The sequence below is a fragment of the Gossypium hirsutum genome, chromosome D08, assembly GCF_007990345.1.
Source record: "Gossypium hirsutum isolate 1008001.06 chromosome D08, Gossypium_hirsutum_v2.1, whole genome shotgun sequence".
NCBI lineage: Eukaryota > Viridiplantae > Streptophyta > Magnoliopsida > Malvales > Malvaceae > Gossypium > Gossypium hirsutum.
This window is the reverse complement of record NC_053444.1, coordinates 68584214-68600417: the sequence shown is the minus strand read 5'-3', so window position 1 is coordinate 68600417 and position 16204 is coordinate 68584214. Positions and strand designations below refer to the sequence as shown.

Here is a 16204-nt window from a genome sequence, read left to right as displayed (position 1 = left end):
CTTTGTTACTTTTGTTGATGACTTTTCCTGAAGAGTTTAGGTGTATACCATGAAAACTAAAGATGAAGTGCTTGGAGTTTTTCTTAAATGGAAAATTATGATCGAAAACCAGACTGGCAAGAAAATCAAGCGGCTTAGGACGGACAATGGAGGGGAATATAAAAGTGATCCGTTCTTCGATGTGTGCCAAGAGTATGGTATTGTTCGACACTTCACAGTTAGGGATACACCACAACAGAATGGAGTGGCAGAGCGTATGAATCGAACATTGCTGGAGAAAGTTCGATGTATGTTGTCCAATGCTAGGTTGGGCAAGCAATTTTGGGCTGAGGCTGTGACATACGCTGGCCATCTTGTTAATCGTTTGCCATCATCTGCATTAGAAAGAAAAACTCCTATGGAGGTATGGTCTGGAAAACCAGCTACAGATTATGATTCCTTACATGTGTTTGGAACCACTGCATATTACCATGTGAAGGAGTCAAAGTTAGATCCGAGGGCAAAGAAAGCTCTCTTTATGGGAATCACTTCTGGAGTGAAGGGATTTCGTCTTTGGTGCTTAAGCACAAAGAAAATGATCTGTAGCAGAGATGTTACCTTTGATGAATCTGCCACATTGAAAAAGGTAGCAGATAAAGATATTCAGACGAGCAATACTCCACAGCAGGTGGAGTGTACTCCAAAACAGGTGGAGTTTGAGCAGATGGGGATTTGCCCAGTTAATAAGTCTAATTCTCCAGCCACAATGGAGGAATTAGAGGTTGAAGAGGTTCTGACCCAAGAACCACTAAGTACACCAGAACCAGTTGCAGTTGCAAGGCCACGGAGAGAAATTCGTAAACCTGCTCGATTTACTGATATGGTGGCCTACGCCCTTCCCGTTGTTGATGATATTCCTATCACTTATCAAGAAGCAATGCAAAGCTTAGAAAGTGATAAATGGAAAAGCGCCATGGATGAAGAAATGCAGTCTCTCCGGAAGAACAATACTTGGGAGTTTGCGCAATTACCGAAAGGTAAAAGGGCAATCGGATGCAAGTGGGTATTCGCAAAGAAAGATGGATCTCCTAGCAAGAAGGATATTCGCTACAAGGCAAGATTGGTAGCTAAAGGCTACGCTCAGAAGGAGGGAATTGACTACAATGATGTATTTTCCCCTGTTGTGAAGCATTCCTCCATTAGAATTTTGTTGGCCTTGGTAGCACAGTTGAATTTGGAGCTAGCTCAACTTGATGTTAAGACAGCTTTCTTGCATGGTGAGTTAGAAGAGGAGATCTATATGACTCAGCCCGAAGGATACACAGATGCTGGTGGTAGAAATTGGGTTTGTAAGCTGAACAAATCGCTATATGGATTGAAGCAATCCCCGAGGCAGTGGTACAAGCGATTTGATAGCTTTATGAGAAGGCAGAAGTACACAAAAAGCAAATATGACAATTGTGTATATTTGCAGAAGTTGCATGACGGATCTTTCATTTATCTACTCTTGTATGTTGATGATATGTTAATCGCTTCGAAGTGCCAAAATGAGATAGATAAGCTGAAGGCTCAGTTGAATCAAGAGTTCGAGATGAAAGATCTAGGTGAGGCCAAGAAGATTCTCGGCATGGAGATAAGTAGAGATAGACCGAGAGACAAGCTCTGTTTAAATCAGAAGCAATATCTGAAAAAGGTATTACAATGTTTTGGTGTAAATGAAAACACAAAACATGTAAGTACCCCACTTGCTTCTCATTTGAAACTTAGTGCTTAATTATCTTCGAAAACTGAAGAAGAAAGAGAATATATGGCGAAAGTCCCATATGCTAATGCAGTTGGGAGTTTGATGAATGCGATGGTGTGTACGAGGCCTGACATTTCACAAGCTGTTGGAGTTGTGAGCAGGTATATGCATGATCCTGGAAAAGGACATTGGCAAGCTGTGAAATGGATTCTACGGTATCTTCGAAAAACCGTAGATGTTGGTTTAATTTTTGAACAGGATGAAGCACTTGGTCAGTTTGTAGTTGGATATGTTGATTCCGACTTTGCTGGTGATTTAGATAAACGTCGTTCAACTACGGGGTATCTGTTTACTCTTGCGAAAGCCCCAGTGAGTTGGAAGTCTACCTTACAGTCTACAGTAGCTGTGTCTACTACAGAGGCTGAATATATGGCAGTTACAGAAGCTGTTAAGGAGGCTATTTGGCTTAATGGATTGTTGAAAGACTTAGGAGTTGTTCAAAGTCACATAAGTTTATATTGTGACAGTCAGAGCGCTATTCATTTAGCGAAAAATCAAGTCTATCATTCAAGAACCAAGCATATCGACGTAAGATATCACTTTGTGCGGGAAGTCTTTGAAAAAGGAAAAATTCTACTTCAGAAGATTCCGACAGCAGATAATCCCGCAGATATGATGACCAAGGTGGTAACAACAATAAAGTTTAATCATTGTTTGAACTTGATTAACATCCTGAGAATTTGAGCACCTTCAGGTGTATGGCGCTCGAGAGTGCATTTGTAGGCACTACAAAAGATAGCTTTATCGAATTTGGGGAGTTGAAGGAAGTGTGTGAAGATGTGATTATCCTAATCAAATCTTCAAGGTGGAGATTGTTAACATTAATGGGAGACAACATTAATGGCAAACAATACAAAGTGGTGCAAGTTTAGCACCCTAAAGTTGACTTTGAAAAAGTGGCATGGGATAAATTTTTTTTGGTCCTTGAGATAATGGGCTATTTATTGTTTGGTCCTTGAACCTCAACTATAAATAGGCCTTCTCATTTCTCATTTCAATTCATCCCAACCAATCTTTCTCTCTTAGTTTTCTCTCTTCTCCCATTTGAGAATTCTTAAGGAATTCTATTTGTTTGTAATACTTTGGAGATAGTAAAGTTATCATCTGGTGTTAGTGCCCGATGACGTAGGTATAATTTACCGAACCTCGTTAAATCTCTTGTGTTCTTTCTTGTCCTATTTTTCTTTCAATATTTGAGGGTATAATAGTAGTATTTAATTGTGCTATTAAATTACTATAGAAGGGATATTCTGTCTAAGGAAAGACTTGGTATTTAAGAGATTCATGTGATCCACCTCTCTTCCCTGGGAATTGAACTTTGTGTGATTTTTTAGTACAATAATTTACACGCTTCCGACCCTATTGGAACAACAGCTCCCCCTTATTGAGGTTTACTCCACAAAGGCAAGGACGGGTTTTATGGTGGATAGGCAACGATCACGACCTCCCTTTGGTGGTAGTTTCAGTCCAATGACTCTGAAACCACCATTGAGTTGGGTAGTTATGATGTTGATTTCGTTGTGAAGTGCTAACTATTCCGTATTGTCAAATAAGCTAATGGGTAGAAGTTAGGGGTTTTCGCTAGCATTGAAGACGTTGATCTAACAAATAGTAATGGTTCCATCGCTAGGCAAGTAAGGACGTGGCAAGGACTCACACTCCATGACATAGCTAATTGTCATGTGTAAGCTGCTGAAGTTATAGATAAAAGTCTCCTCTCGTACTTATAAGTTTGATTCAATAGAGTTTGTTTCTATCCTATCGAAATCTAATTTTAAAACCACAAATCGAGTTTAGAGTTAATTTGCTTGTAATTATTTTAATTGATGAAATAAGATAAATGATGGTAAAAGTACCATAGAGGCATTAGTTTTAAGGTTTTAGATTGCATTTTATTTCCTCTACTAAAAAAATAGGTAAATTAATAATTGTATGTTAGATCAAAGAACAAACTGATACTTTTATTAAAAAATTATCCATTTTATTATTAAAAATCGATTTATTTACATCAACATGAAATATACATAACATATTCCGTATCACTATTTAATTATTTCATCAATTACTTCTCTTTTTAATAGTGTAAATAGATCAAACCTTTTGTCACTAAATAATAATAAAAATAGCGAAGGGTTAATCATCAAGACATCAACTATATCTCATTGATTCTCTCACACGTGCCTAGAGAAAACTCCAAACGTGTCAATATCTTCATCGTCGGGCCAATCAAGCCCCTTCGGCTCAAACTAGTCTCCCACAAAACTCTTCGACATCCAAGCCAGGCGGAGTTTCACAGCGTCCGTATTTGAATTTGGGTCTTGGCCCAAATAGCACATTGGGTTCCCTGGAATTAGGAATTTTGAGGAATGGAATCCAGAAACAAACATATTCCCACTTATACAACTTGAAAGGCTGAAAAGTCCGAAGTAACTAAACGAAAGCCTAAGCTAAGTTAGTATCGAATCTTAGGAACGAAGAGTCATGGCAGACACTGAAGTGAGCTCCGTAGTGTCTGATTTCATCGGCTTCTTAAACGCTTCTCCTACTGCTTTCCATGCCGTCGGTAATCCTTTTCTTCTCCATTTTCTGTTTGATGGAAGTTTAACTTATTCGAGTCCATTCAATATTTACTATCATATTCTTTGTGTATTCATTTTTTACTTGGATTTTATTGAAATTTTTTGCTGTATTTTTTTAAACAGACGAGGCCAAGAAACGTTTGCAAAAGGTTGGGTATGAACAAGTTATAGAGAGAGAGGATTGGAAATTAGAAGCCGGGAAAAGATACTTCTTCACCAGGAATCATTCAACCATTGTTGCTTTTGCTATTGGTAAAAAGTAAATACTAGGACTTGTTTGTTTACTTTTGTTGTTTTTTTTTTTTGGCAGGTAAAAATGGAAGTAAATTTACTCTCTCTCTTTTTTTTTTTGGTTATTATGGACTTGAGAAGAACTGTGGTCTGACTAGGGATTGGGGATTTTGTTGTTGTCAATTACTATATAAAAAGATTGAAAGGTTATGTTTTTATTGTGATTAGATGATGTTTTAGTTGTTCATCCACTAATATTTTGTATGCTTAGATATGTTGCTGGAAATGGATTCCATGTAGTTGGTGCGCATACTGATAGCCCTTGTCTAAAATTGAAGCCTGTTTCCAAGGTAAAAAAAAAAGTTTGCCCAATAATTTATGATTGAAAAAAAAAATGACTTGTGGGATTGATTAGGTAAAAAAAGCTGATTATCTGGAGGTGGGTGTGCAAACGTATGGAGGTGGTTTGTGGCATACATGGTTTGATCGCGACTTGACAGTTGCAGGAAGGGTGATGATAAGAGAAGAGAAGGGTGGTTCCGTTTCCTATTCACATCGGCTGGTTAGAATTGAAGAGCCTATAATGCGTGTCCCTACCCTGGCTATTCACTTAGACAGGTGGGCTTCCTAGATGAATTCCCGATGCAAATAACTGCTTAGTGGGATTTTATTCATGTTACTCTTTGAGGAGTTTGACTTGTTTTTGTACGTCTTGTGAGTAGGGGTGTTAATGATGGATTCAAGGTCAACACACAAAATCATCTTTTACCTGTCCTGGCAACATCAGTTAAGGTGATTTTTTATCCGTGCTTTATAACATCCTGTATTTCTGTTTATAGTTATTCATCATTTCCGTATCCTACCTTCGTTTATTCCAGTGAAATGGGTTCAGGCCTTTTTACATCTGCATTTGGTGTTTTGATAGTTGCTTCGTGACTGGAAACTAATAATATAAAATATCATATGACTATATTGCACATTTAGTGATCCATTCATATTGTTACTGGAACCAAAGCCACATCAGGTCTAGCAAGTTGTTTCTTCAGCTTTGGTGATTCATGATAGTTCTTGTTCCAGTTATAGTCTTGTAGAGCATGTAGTTTAATTTCAAGCTTGTTTAAATGAGTTTTATTTCTAAAATGACTGAATAGAACATCAAATTTTCTGCATTTCTGCAGGACTAATAAGTGCTTTCCTTTGTTCTCTTTTCAATCTGTTCAACTACTTTTCACAGGTGGAGCTCAATAAAGAGTTTGCTGAAAATGGACATCATGCAATCCTGACACAGGTTTGATAATTTTTAATCCCGAGTTTTATCAAGTGCGATAAGCTACATATTGGAACTCTTTTAAAAATAATAATAAATTTATTACTTTTTTTTGCATCTAGATGATTGCAACTAAGCTTGGATGTCAACCAGATCAAATATGTGATTTTGAGTTGCAAGCATGCGATACCCAACCAAGTATAGTAGCTGGTGCTGCAAAGGAATTTATCTTTTCTGGAAGGCTTGACAATCTTTGCATGTCCTTTTGCTCTCTGAAGGTATGAGTAGCTTTTTGTTGATCTTTCCTGGTTAGCAAAATTATAGGTTTATGTTTATGTTTGAGTTTCTTTTTGTTTTTCATTCCAAACGGGGAATATTTGGAACCGTGCTATATATTAAACCTAATAATGGTATGCACATTATTTGTTTCATCCCTTTGTCATGATGTAATTTCATTACAGGCATTGATTGATGCTACATCCTCTGAGAGTGACCTTGAAAATGAGAGTGGTGTTAGAATGGTGGCATTGTTTGATCATGAGGAGGTTGGATCTAATTCAGCACAAGGAGCTGGATCTCCTGCAATGTTAGATGCTCTATCACGAATAACCAATTCCTTCACCTCTGATTCTAAGGTGTTTACTGCTCCTCTTCCTGTCTTCTTTTCAGTTACCTTGTCTGATTCCTATCAGGTGAAAATTTACCTTTTCTGAGCATATAAATTGGCATTGTTTTTCTTTCAGATGCTAACAAAAGCAATCCAGAGAAGTTTCCTTGTTTCTGCTGACATGGCACATGCCCTTCACCCAAATTACATGGTATGCTAAATGTTGGAAAACGAATCATAACTCGCCTTTCCAGATAATTTATTTTCTTGCATTGCGGTAATATGGTGTTATGTACAGGACAAACATGAGGAGAACCATCAGCCTAAGTTGCACGGGGGCCTTGTTATCAAACACAATGCAAACCAACGTTATGCGACCAATGCAGTCACGTCTTTCATATTCCGGGAAATAGCTATGAAGCATAACCTTCCTATTCAGGTTAGTTCCATCCTTATCTTAACCATAGAGTGGCTATGAATTATTTGATGTACTAATTTTAATGAGAAAGAAAATTTCATTTCTTGTATTTTTAACTTCTGAAAGAGCTTTTGATCCCTTCGAACTGAATCAGTAATAATCATCATACTTCTTTAAATAAAACTGAGTGTAATGAGAGGAGAGCTTTTGCTGAAAATAAGAAATTTATTCAGTCCTCAATCTATATCACTTGGACTTACAGTGTTGGATTCTGAGACTAAGTTTTGAGGGGACTGGTAAAATTTTCAAAAATTTAGGAGTTCAATGTGAACCTTTTTTAAAGAAATTGGGGTTCCAATTAAAAATTTTAAATTTTTTGTGAGATTAATGAGAATTTCCAAAAATTTTAAGAGAGCTTAACTAAAATTTTCTAAAAATTTCAATGCAAGAAATCAAAATTTCCCAATTTTTTTTTTTTTGGGAGGGGGAGGGGGGTGCAAGCCGCCAAGGCCTCCATAAGGATCCGCCTCTGTGGACTTAGCCGTGAGTGCCAAACACAGATATGAGTCCAAAATAGCTATGTTCATGCGCCCCCCCCCACAAAAAAAAAAAACAAGATATCTATGTGTTTGGAGGGTCCTTAAAATCTCGTATCACCATACCTGTGATTGGATAAGCATTGGATGTGGCCATGTGGGTACATAGAAAAATGAAGAGTCGGAGCAACATAACTGAAAATTTCACTTATGATTCAAGGGAAATGTTCTGGCATTATGCTTCTGTTATAACAAATGGTTTAATGCATGAAAATTGTATACATGCAGGATTTTGTGGTGCGGAACGATACACCTTGTGGCTCAACCATTGGTCCTATCCTAGCTAGTGGTGTGGGGATCCGCACAGTAGATGTCGGTGCTCCCCAATTATCAATGCATAGCATACGAGAAATGTGTGCTGTTGATGATGTGAAGCATTCATATGAGCATTTCAAGGCCTTTTTCAAAGAATTCTCTCAGCTTGATACCAAGATCACCGGTGACACTTAGATCCTCTTATCCTTGATGGGAAGGTACACAATAAACCAAAAATAACACTTCCACATGGCTGCTTTCGTAAGTTATTTCTCAAAAATGGACTTGTTTTAGTTGGTGCATATTTCTGGATCTACAATTTGTATGGTGGCTTGGTAAAAAGTGTAATGGCTTCAGCTTCTGGTACTTGACAATTATAAGCTTGCAGATGGATTGAATTTGACTAATTTTAAATGTTCTGCCACAATAACTATGTTCTGTCTTTGGATGTCAAAGTAAAAGTACCATGGAGGTTCTTATACTAGAGTCAGATTGCATTTTGTTCCCTTTACTCGAAAAATAAGCAAACTAGTCTTTGTACATTAGATCAAAGAGCAAACTGATTATTTTGTTAATATTTTTTTCATTTTTACTGTTAAAAACTAGTGTGGCGTGGTTGATAGAATAACCAAACAGTGTGCTACGTGTACTTCATTTTGACATGCATGAACCTGTTTTTAATGGTGGATAAAATTCTTAACATAGGAGCAGTTTGTTCTTTGATCTAATGTACAAGAATTAATTTACTCGATTTTTTTAATAGAGGAGATACAATATAATTCAATTTTTAATGAGAGTCTTCATGGTACTTTTACCTCCTATGCTATATTATTCTTATAACAGAATTAGTGTAGAGAGCTTGGATATAGTATTCCTATTGACTACATTTTGCAATGGGCAATATGGAGCCTTTCAGATCAAAATACCCAAGAAAAGATTTGCTGTTGATCTAAAGCATCATCATCATCATCATCATCAAAATTTTATTTGACAAAATCAAATAGTTCATGTGATAAGAATATCCATATTTGCAATTCAATATATAAATTTTAAATATTTTCATTTTAAATTTAAATTAACATTTAACATCTAAATTAATAATAAAATTAATAAAAGATCATGATTGATATAATATTGTTCTTTTGAAATTTTAATTTGACTAATCTAACATTTAAATTTTAAACCATAGTTTTATACAATTAATTTTAAAAAAAAATTAAATAAGATTCTCGCATGGTCAATTGAATTCATGAAGACCTTCACCAAGATTTGATTATTTAGACAAGCCTGCTCTTAGCAAACAAGTAGAACATAATTAGTTTCTACTCTTGATTTGGTTCTCATTTCTCAAATGTCTGATATTATGGGATAAGATGAACCCACTAGCCGTGTTTAGAGCCAATAAGCTTGTAATTTTTGTTGGTTAATGAAATAAGATGAATAAAAGTAGATTGTATTTTGTTTATTATTTAAAAATTAGTAAATTAATTCATATACATTAAATTAAAGAGTGAATTGATTATTTTGTTAAAAAATTTACTTATTTTTACTGCTAAGATTTTATCCATTTATGTCACTATTAGATACGCTTGATATACCATGTGTTATTATCTGATTATTCCATCAGCCATATCGATTTTTAACTGTACACTAGATTAAATTTTTAACCGAATAAATTAATTTGTTATTTAATTTAATGTATAAATTTTCTTTTTTTAGAGAGACAAAATTTAACCTTTTACCATAAGGAAAAAAAAGTACACCAATCAAAGGGCTCATCAACTACACATGATATACGGCTCAGATTGCATCCCATTTATTCTCTCTCGCACTTGCCCAAAGAAAATTCCGCACGTGTCAATATCCTCATCATCGGGCTAATCAGGATAACCAGAGAGCAACCAACAGCTCAAACCAGTCGCTCCCATCTCCAACAAAATCCTTCGACATCCAAAACAGGCGGAGTTCCGCAGCGTCCGTACGATTTAGGGCTTTCCTGAGACCAACGATCACGATGTACCGTACTGCAGCCTCTCGCCTCCGAGCTCTCAAAGTAAGTTCAGTAAATTCGGAAACCCTAATTTATGATCGCTGATGATTTTGATCTGACTATCGTAATCGATCTTCTATCTCGAATAAAACAAAGCTGATTCGATTCGATTATGATTTCAATTATTCTACTCATTAATTTGCCGTAGCTTTCCTTTTTAGTTGATAGATCTGTTGCTTTATTCGCTACAGATTCTTAGCTTGTTACTTGCATTTATGGTGAAATTTATTTATCTATTCTTAAGAATTCAGATACTGGATTTGATTATGAACTGAGCTTCGTTCGGTTTGAGATTATATGTTTCTCGAGTGATTGCCTCGTTTTTGTTTTTCAATTTGTTCAGGATAGTGCATATATACTCTCATTAATATATTGAATGACCAGACCATTGGAATTTAGCTTTGAAAACAGCTTCATTAGTACAAACTAGCTTGTTAGGATAAGTACAAACTGTGAAAAAGTTACACATCCATAATTGCATAATTACTGTAAGAAACAAAAGAGAAACTAGTGAGCTAGAATTTTGTCCTACGATTTTGATTCATATAAAGCAACTGATGAACTCTCTCATTAACATCATTGAAAGATGTTTAAGTCTATATTTTGTTATTTTATTGATGAATTAAAATCTGTCTGGGGTGATTTGTGTCCTTTATCCATTTCCTTCCAAAAGAAGTTGATATAAGCAGGCCTAGAAAGCCTAAGGTTCGAGGACCAAGCTGGATGTGTATATCCTTTTAAGACCATTTTTTAGCCCTTTGAAATTTTGATGACCAATTTTGACCCTTCTATAATTTGGAGAGATTTGCCATGCTTTTTGCTTTCCCTGTTTAAAGAAATAGTAGGGGAACATCTGATATCTAGGCTTATCCAACTACTTGCTTAAAGCTGCTATTACTTGGCAAAGAAATTTCCAACAGTTTAATCTGTGTGGCAAAGGGAGCTTGTCCAAGATGAATCTGCCCATCACATAACTTTTACCTAACCAAAGGGTTTGACCATGTATTATTTATTAACTTTCTTCAGCTCTGTGTACATTTTTGAGGGGGAAAGCCTGCCAAAAAAAACTTATATATTTTTCTTTTATTGATACTTCTCTTCTGCTTGTTTCATTTATAATTGTTTTACTACTTAGGGAGGAAAATTTTTAAAACAAGTTAGATATGTCAAATTCAAAGTGTTATTATTTTGAAAGTAGCCATTCCTTCAGTTATGATTTATTTGATAATTTTTCACATATTGATGGTCTGACAGCTTGAAAATGTGCTATGTTTGAATATGAGAATATAGGGTCGCACGAGCCATATAGCACCTGCAAGGTTTGCAAGTTCAAGCACTGTTGCTACAACATCATCCTCTTCAGGTGGCCTCTTAAGTTGGCTGACTGGGAGTCAATCCAAGTCTGTACCATCACTAGATTTCCCCCTACCAGGTGTTGCTTTACCACCTTCATTGCCTGATTATGTTGAACCTGGTAAAACTAAGATTACAACTCTTCCAAATGGCCTCAAAGTTGCTTCAGAAACCTCAGCAGTATGTATGCTTTTTGTTAAGAATGTTTTACTATATAAGGTCTCTTCTTTTGGAAGAGATTTGATTTTATAATTTATTGAGGAATTGGCTATTTGTTTTTGTTGCCAAGCAGAGTCCTGCTGCTTCAATAGGATTATATGTCGATTGTGGTTCAATCTATGAGTCACCAGCTTCTTTTGGGGTCTCACACCTACTTGAGCGTATGGCCTTCAAAAGCACGACAAACCGAAGCCATTTGCGTATTGTGAGGGAAGTAGAGGCAATTGGTGGCAATGTAAATGCTGCAGTTTCTCGGGAGCAGATTGGATATACCTTTGATGCTTTGAAGACTTATGTTCCTGAAATGGTAGAGTTGCTTATTGATTGTGTGAGAAACCCTGCTTACTTGGATTGGGAGGTTAATGAACAAGTAAATGTCTTTATCTTGTTGCTTTTGTGCTAAATAATTCTGTGCAGCTTCAGATTAAATGCTCTTGTGAGATTACAATTTGTTATTTCTCCTTTCTCAGCTTCAGAAAGTGAAAGAGGAAATTGCTGAAGCAGCAAAGAATCCACATGGCTTGCTTTTAGAAGCCATTCACTCGGCTGGTTATTCTGGTGCATTGGCAAATCCTCTTTTAGCCCCAGAATCTGCAGTTAATATGTTGAACAGTACAGTTTTGGAGGATTTTGCTGCAGTAAGTCTAAGAAAACTTAATTTGTAACACTTTCACTGCTAATTGTGCATTGTACTTTAGATTGTATACCTGACCATTGTGTATCCTCCTCACTAGTAAGCTTGTTTTGCTATGAAAATATTAGGAAAATTTTACTGCTTCTCGGATGGTACTGGCAGCAACTGGTGTAGAACATGAAGAATTGTTATCTGTTGCAGAACCACTTCTGTCAGATCTTCCCAATATTCCTCGTGCTCGGGAACCAAATTCTGTGTATACTGGGGGAGATTATCGTTGCCAGGCTGATTCAGGGGTACTTATCATAAATACTTAAAAATGAGTTATGCTTTTATTTTTCTACCGAGTCTGAGGTGCTGATGATTTTAAATTGCAGGGCCAAACACATTTTGCTCTTGCATTTGAACTTCCTGGTGGTTGGCACAATGAGAAGGAAGCTATAATTTTGACCGTTCTTCAGGTTTTTAACATTGGACTTCTCATGATGCTCTAATTTCTTATGTAGTTCATAAAAAGTCTTGCCAGGATTTTGCTATCTTGCTTGATTTTTATTGCAATTTTTGGTTCTCCCATGCTTGTTACCGTGGCTTAAATATAGGAAGATTGATAAGTGATAAATCTAATTGTTCTCTAGATTCTAATGGGAGGAGGTGGATCATTTTCAGCTGGCGGCCCTGGAAAAGGAATGTATTCAAGATTATGTAAGTTAATCTTGGTGTATACTCTAATCTTTTGGCTTATGACATGTTATAGTTACAGAGCAAGCTAGAAAGTTTTTCCTTATTCTAGTGCATGCTTCATTTACAAATTTCTTCTGCTACTGTAAACCTAATTTCTTTTAGTAATATAGCCAATGTGTCTAATTTGGCTTGAAATAGTTTTGGTTAAATCTTAAGCAGATCTACGTGTCTTGAATCAGTATCCACAAGTTCAGTCCTTTTCGGCATTCAACAGCATTTACAACCATACTGGCTTATTTGGAATACAAGCTACAACTGTAAGTCTGCTTTTAGACCTTCCATTACTAATCCTTTTACGGTCCGTTGATATCATAACATTTTCTTATCGGTTTTCACATTGTTATGCACAGATATTTGGGTCTTTTTCTTTTGATCTGCCCCCCCCCCCCGGCTCTTTTCCTTTCTAGCTTATGCTGTTCACTTTCTTTTTGTTTGGTTTTGCTATTTCTTTTGGTACTAGAGATGTTGAAGCCACAGGCTGTGCTATCTCCCATGTAAAATAATGTTTAGGACTTTCACAACCATATCATTGGTAGCTGATTTTCTTGCTAGACATGTATTTCTTAAATGCTATTAATTGTCTTAGTTAGAAGGCCATAACGACCTGCATTGGAAGGTTTTCATGGCATAAGTAATTGTTCTATATTGTTGCGTATATAATCTCTCAACTCTCTTTCCTCAGCCTTCAACCAATCTTGATGACACTAATGTTTCTGAACTCAGGGTTCTGATTTTGTACCATCTGCCATTGATGTTGCTGTCAAGGAGCTTATTGCTGTTGCAACTCCTGGACAAGGTTAGCTGCTCTTTATTCCGGAAATTACTTGCTACTTGCCGCAACATTCACTCGGTGACCGGTTGTTGAAATGCTTTTCATGGTTTCTTTGCAGTTGAGCAGAAAGAACTGGAGCGTGCTAAACAGTCGACCAAGTCTGCCATTTTGATGAACTTGGAATCCAGAGTATGTAAACTGATCTCTTTAGTTTCTTGATGATAATCGAATTTAATCATGCCCATCAAGGATTCATATTCTCTTGCCAAGTTCTGCTGTTAACTCGTGAGGTGTTTTCTGCAGGCAGTTGCTTCAGAAGATATTGGTAAACAAATCTTGACATATGGTGAGAGGTACGGCTGTTCTACGATGAGCAATGAACTCCTAATTAGTTTCTTCACATTGACTTCTATTTCTATTACAATTTGCTTTTCATTTTTCGGACTACTACGATATTTTCTTCGAACTAATAAGATTGTTTCAAAATCATCAGGAAACCCGTGGAGCATTTCTTGAAGGTCGTTGATAAAATTACACCAAAGGATATTTCTTCGGTAGCCGAAAAGCTTCTATCTTCTAATCTCACAATGGCATCTTATGGGAATGGTAGTTCTCTATTCAGTTGAAACATAAAAAAACACCAGGTTTCATTTATTTTATTAGAATGCGTTCTCATTGGTTTTTGCTCATACTTTGCAGTCATTAACGTACCAAGATACGATTCCATTAGCAGCAAGTTCAAGGGAAAATGAAAACTGCTTTGTTCTGTCGAACTCGGGTATTTCATCTGTCTTTCAACGGTATTATTATGCATCTGCATATCTTAAAGAGTTGTTTTTCAAAAAAAATGATGCGGTTGAAAATATGAAGTTTTAAGCTCTTCTATTTTGAACAAAATAAATTATTTGTCCCTAGCTAGTGAGCAAAACATATTAGTTAAAAATAATAGCTTCTGCAAACAATGGGCTTCGCATGTTTCTGCTGAATTCCATGATTTTGGTCATGGTTAGTCCAAAAATAAAGTCTCTGTATTCCTTTTTTTTTTTACTTTGTTTTATAAACCCAAAGTAAATTCTACAATGGTTGTGGTTGTGGAACTTAGAGCACAATATTTGAATGGCACAATTTATATATGTCAGTACATGTGCAGTTTATGGCACAATTTTTCAGGGTTTTTTTTCCTAACAATTTATATCAGCTGGTTACTTGAATTTTATGATGGATGCTTTTGAATTCACCTCTTCTTGCTTTATATGATGATTTCTTACTATTTGGATGGATGGAAATTTTGGGCTCTTTTTGGTTTGGTTTGGAAACAGAAGCCTTTTTTCGTTTTCTTGTGTGAAAATTTGAAAAATGAAATTGTGTGAAAATTAAAAAAAAAATTGTTTTCACTAGAGATGTTTTGCAAAATCGGAAAGATGGAAACAAATGTTTTTAAGTTGGTTCAGAATTCTAGTCTAATTGTTATGTTAAAATATTTTGTTAAATGTAAATTTATTATAATGTGTTTTTAATTATGGGTAATTGTTTTTTATTTCAATATGTCAGCACCAATAAATTAATGAATACATGTATTCATTAATATTAACAATTGTATTTGAATTTTGAAATAGATTAAAATTTTTAAAATAAAATCACAGGGATTAGATTTTAAATTTAAGAAGAGTATAGTGATTGATGGCATATTTTAACTTTTAAGATTGATGAGTTGGCATCAGTTCAAATTCATATAAATTTGAAAAAAAAAGCATTTTTCAATAATTTTAAATATTAATTCTCCAGAAATAAAAATTGATTTTTTTAAAAAAAATTGAAAAAAAATGTTTTTATAAACCAAACGGATTTAAGTATCAAAAGGATGAAGGTTGGTGTTTTTGAAGTTCATGGTTTTTAAGCATAAACCTTCTATTTCAGTATACGAAGGTGGTAAAAATGGTGGGGTTACTTGTTCGCTCAAAAGGAACGATCTATACGAGTCTAGAATTTTATGAGGATTTCATAAATTCTAGTTGGCTCAATGCATACAATCTTATTTACTAATAACAAAATGTTAAAAAAAATTTAGAACAAAAAAAAATGTTAATGTTAAACTTAAAACTTTCCTTATTTTAAATAATGAATGTTCACCAATATAATATATGTTTGGGATAAACTTGGTTAGTTCAATTGAATTTTTTTGAATTATTTATGACAATTCGATTTAGATTGGTTTATTTTTTATTTTAAATAATGAATGTTCACCAATATTAATGTATATGTTTGGGTTAACTTTGGTTAGTTAGATTGGATTTTTTGAATTATTTATGATAATTCAATTTAAATTGGTTTATTTTTTTTTATTTTTTTCATATTGAGTATTGGACTTAATAGTTTTTTCATGACTTTTTTTGGTAAAATTTTAAATAAGAAATCATAAATATTTTTTAAAAAATAATTGGTCAAATAAATAAAATATAATTAACAATTCTTATATAGTTTTTTTTTTGAAAAATAATTTTTATATATAAAAAATAAGTTGTTTCTAATATCTTAAATATAATTTTTTAACACCATAAAAGAATTAAAATTAATTTTAAAAATTCGAATAAAAGGTTATAGTGATTTTTCTAAAAAATAGAAATGCAGTTAATGTAAAAAAAGTGTAACTAATAAAAAAGATCAAAAAAAAAAAACTTCCTATGAAAAATATGAAATGG

The 16204-nt window shown here is 34.8% G+C and overlaps 2 protein-coding genes across 3 annotated transcripts; both read left to right on the top strand.

Moving 5' to 3' along the window:
- Nucleotides 1-4181: 4181 nt before the first annotated feature.
- On the top strand, nt 4182-8143 carry LOC107932892 (probable aspartyl aminopeptidase). Its single transcript, XM_016865012.2, has 11 exons — nt 4182-4346; nt 4486-4621; nt 4865-4943; nt 5009-5211; nt 5316-5385; nt 5828-5881; nt 5983-6138; nt 6322-6495; nt 6604-6678; nt 6766-6906; nt 7710-8143. Exons 1-11 carry the CDS (start codon nt 4265-4267, stop codon nt 7929-7931), a joined length of 1392 nt encoding a protein of 463 aa, XP_016720501.1. The 5' UTR covers nt 4182-4264; the 3' UTR covers nt 7932-8143.
- Nucleotides 8144-9520: 1377 nt separating this feature from the next.
- Nucleotides 9521-14674, top strand: LOC107932874 (mitochondrial-processing peptidase subunit alpha). 2 transcript variants are annotated; one of them, XM_016864991.2, is made up of 13 exons: nt 9521-9789; nt 11077-11319; nt 11432-11728; nt 11829-11996; nt 12121-12288; nt 12370-12453; nt 12628-12694; nt 12890-12990; nt 13457-13529; nt 13624-13694; nt 13809-13858; nt 13999-14111; nt 14205-14674. In XM_016864991.2, the coding sequence occupies exons 1-13, from the start codon at nt 9751-9753 to the stop codon at nt 14255-14257; spliced, it is 1527 nt and encodes a 508-aa protein (XP_016720480.1). In that variant the 5' UTR covers nt 9521-9750; the 3' UTR covers nt 14258-14674. The 2 variants fall into 2 exon arrangements, with proteins under 2 accessions (XP_016720480.1, XP_016720481.1); XM_016864992.2 differs by having other exon boundaries at nt 9527-9789; nt 12893-12990.
- Nucleotides 14675-16204: the final 1530 nt, after the last annotated feature.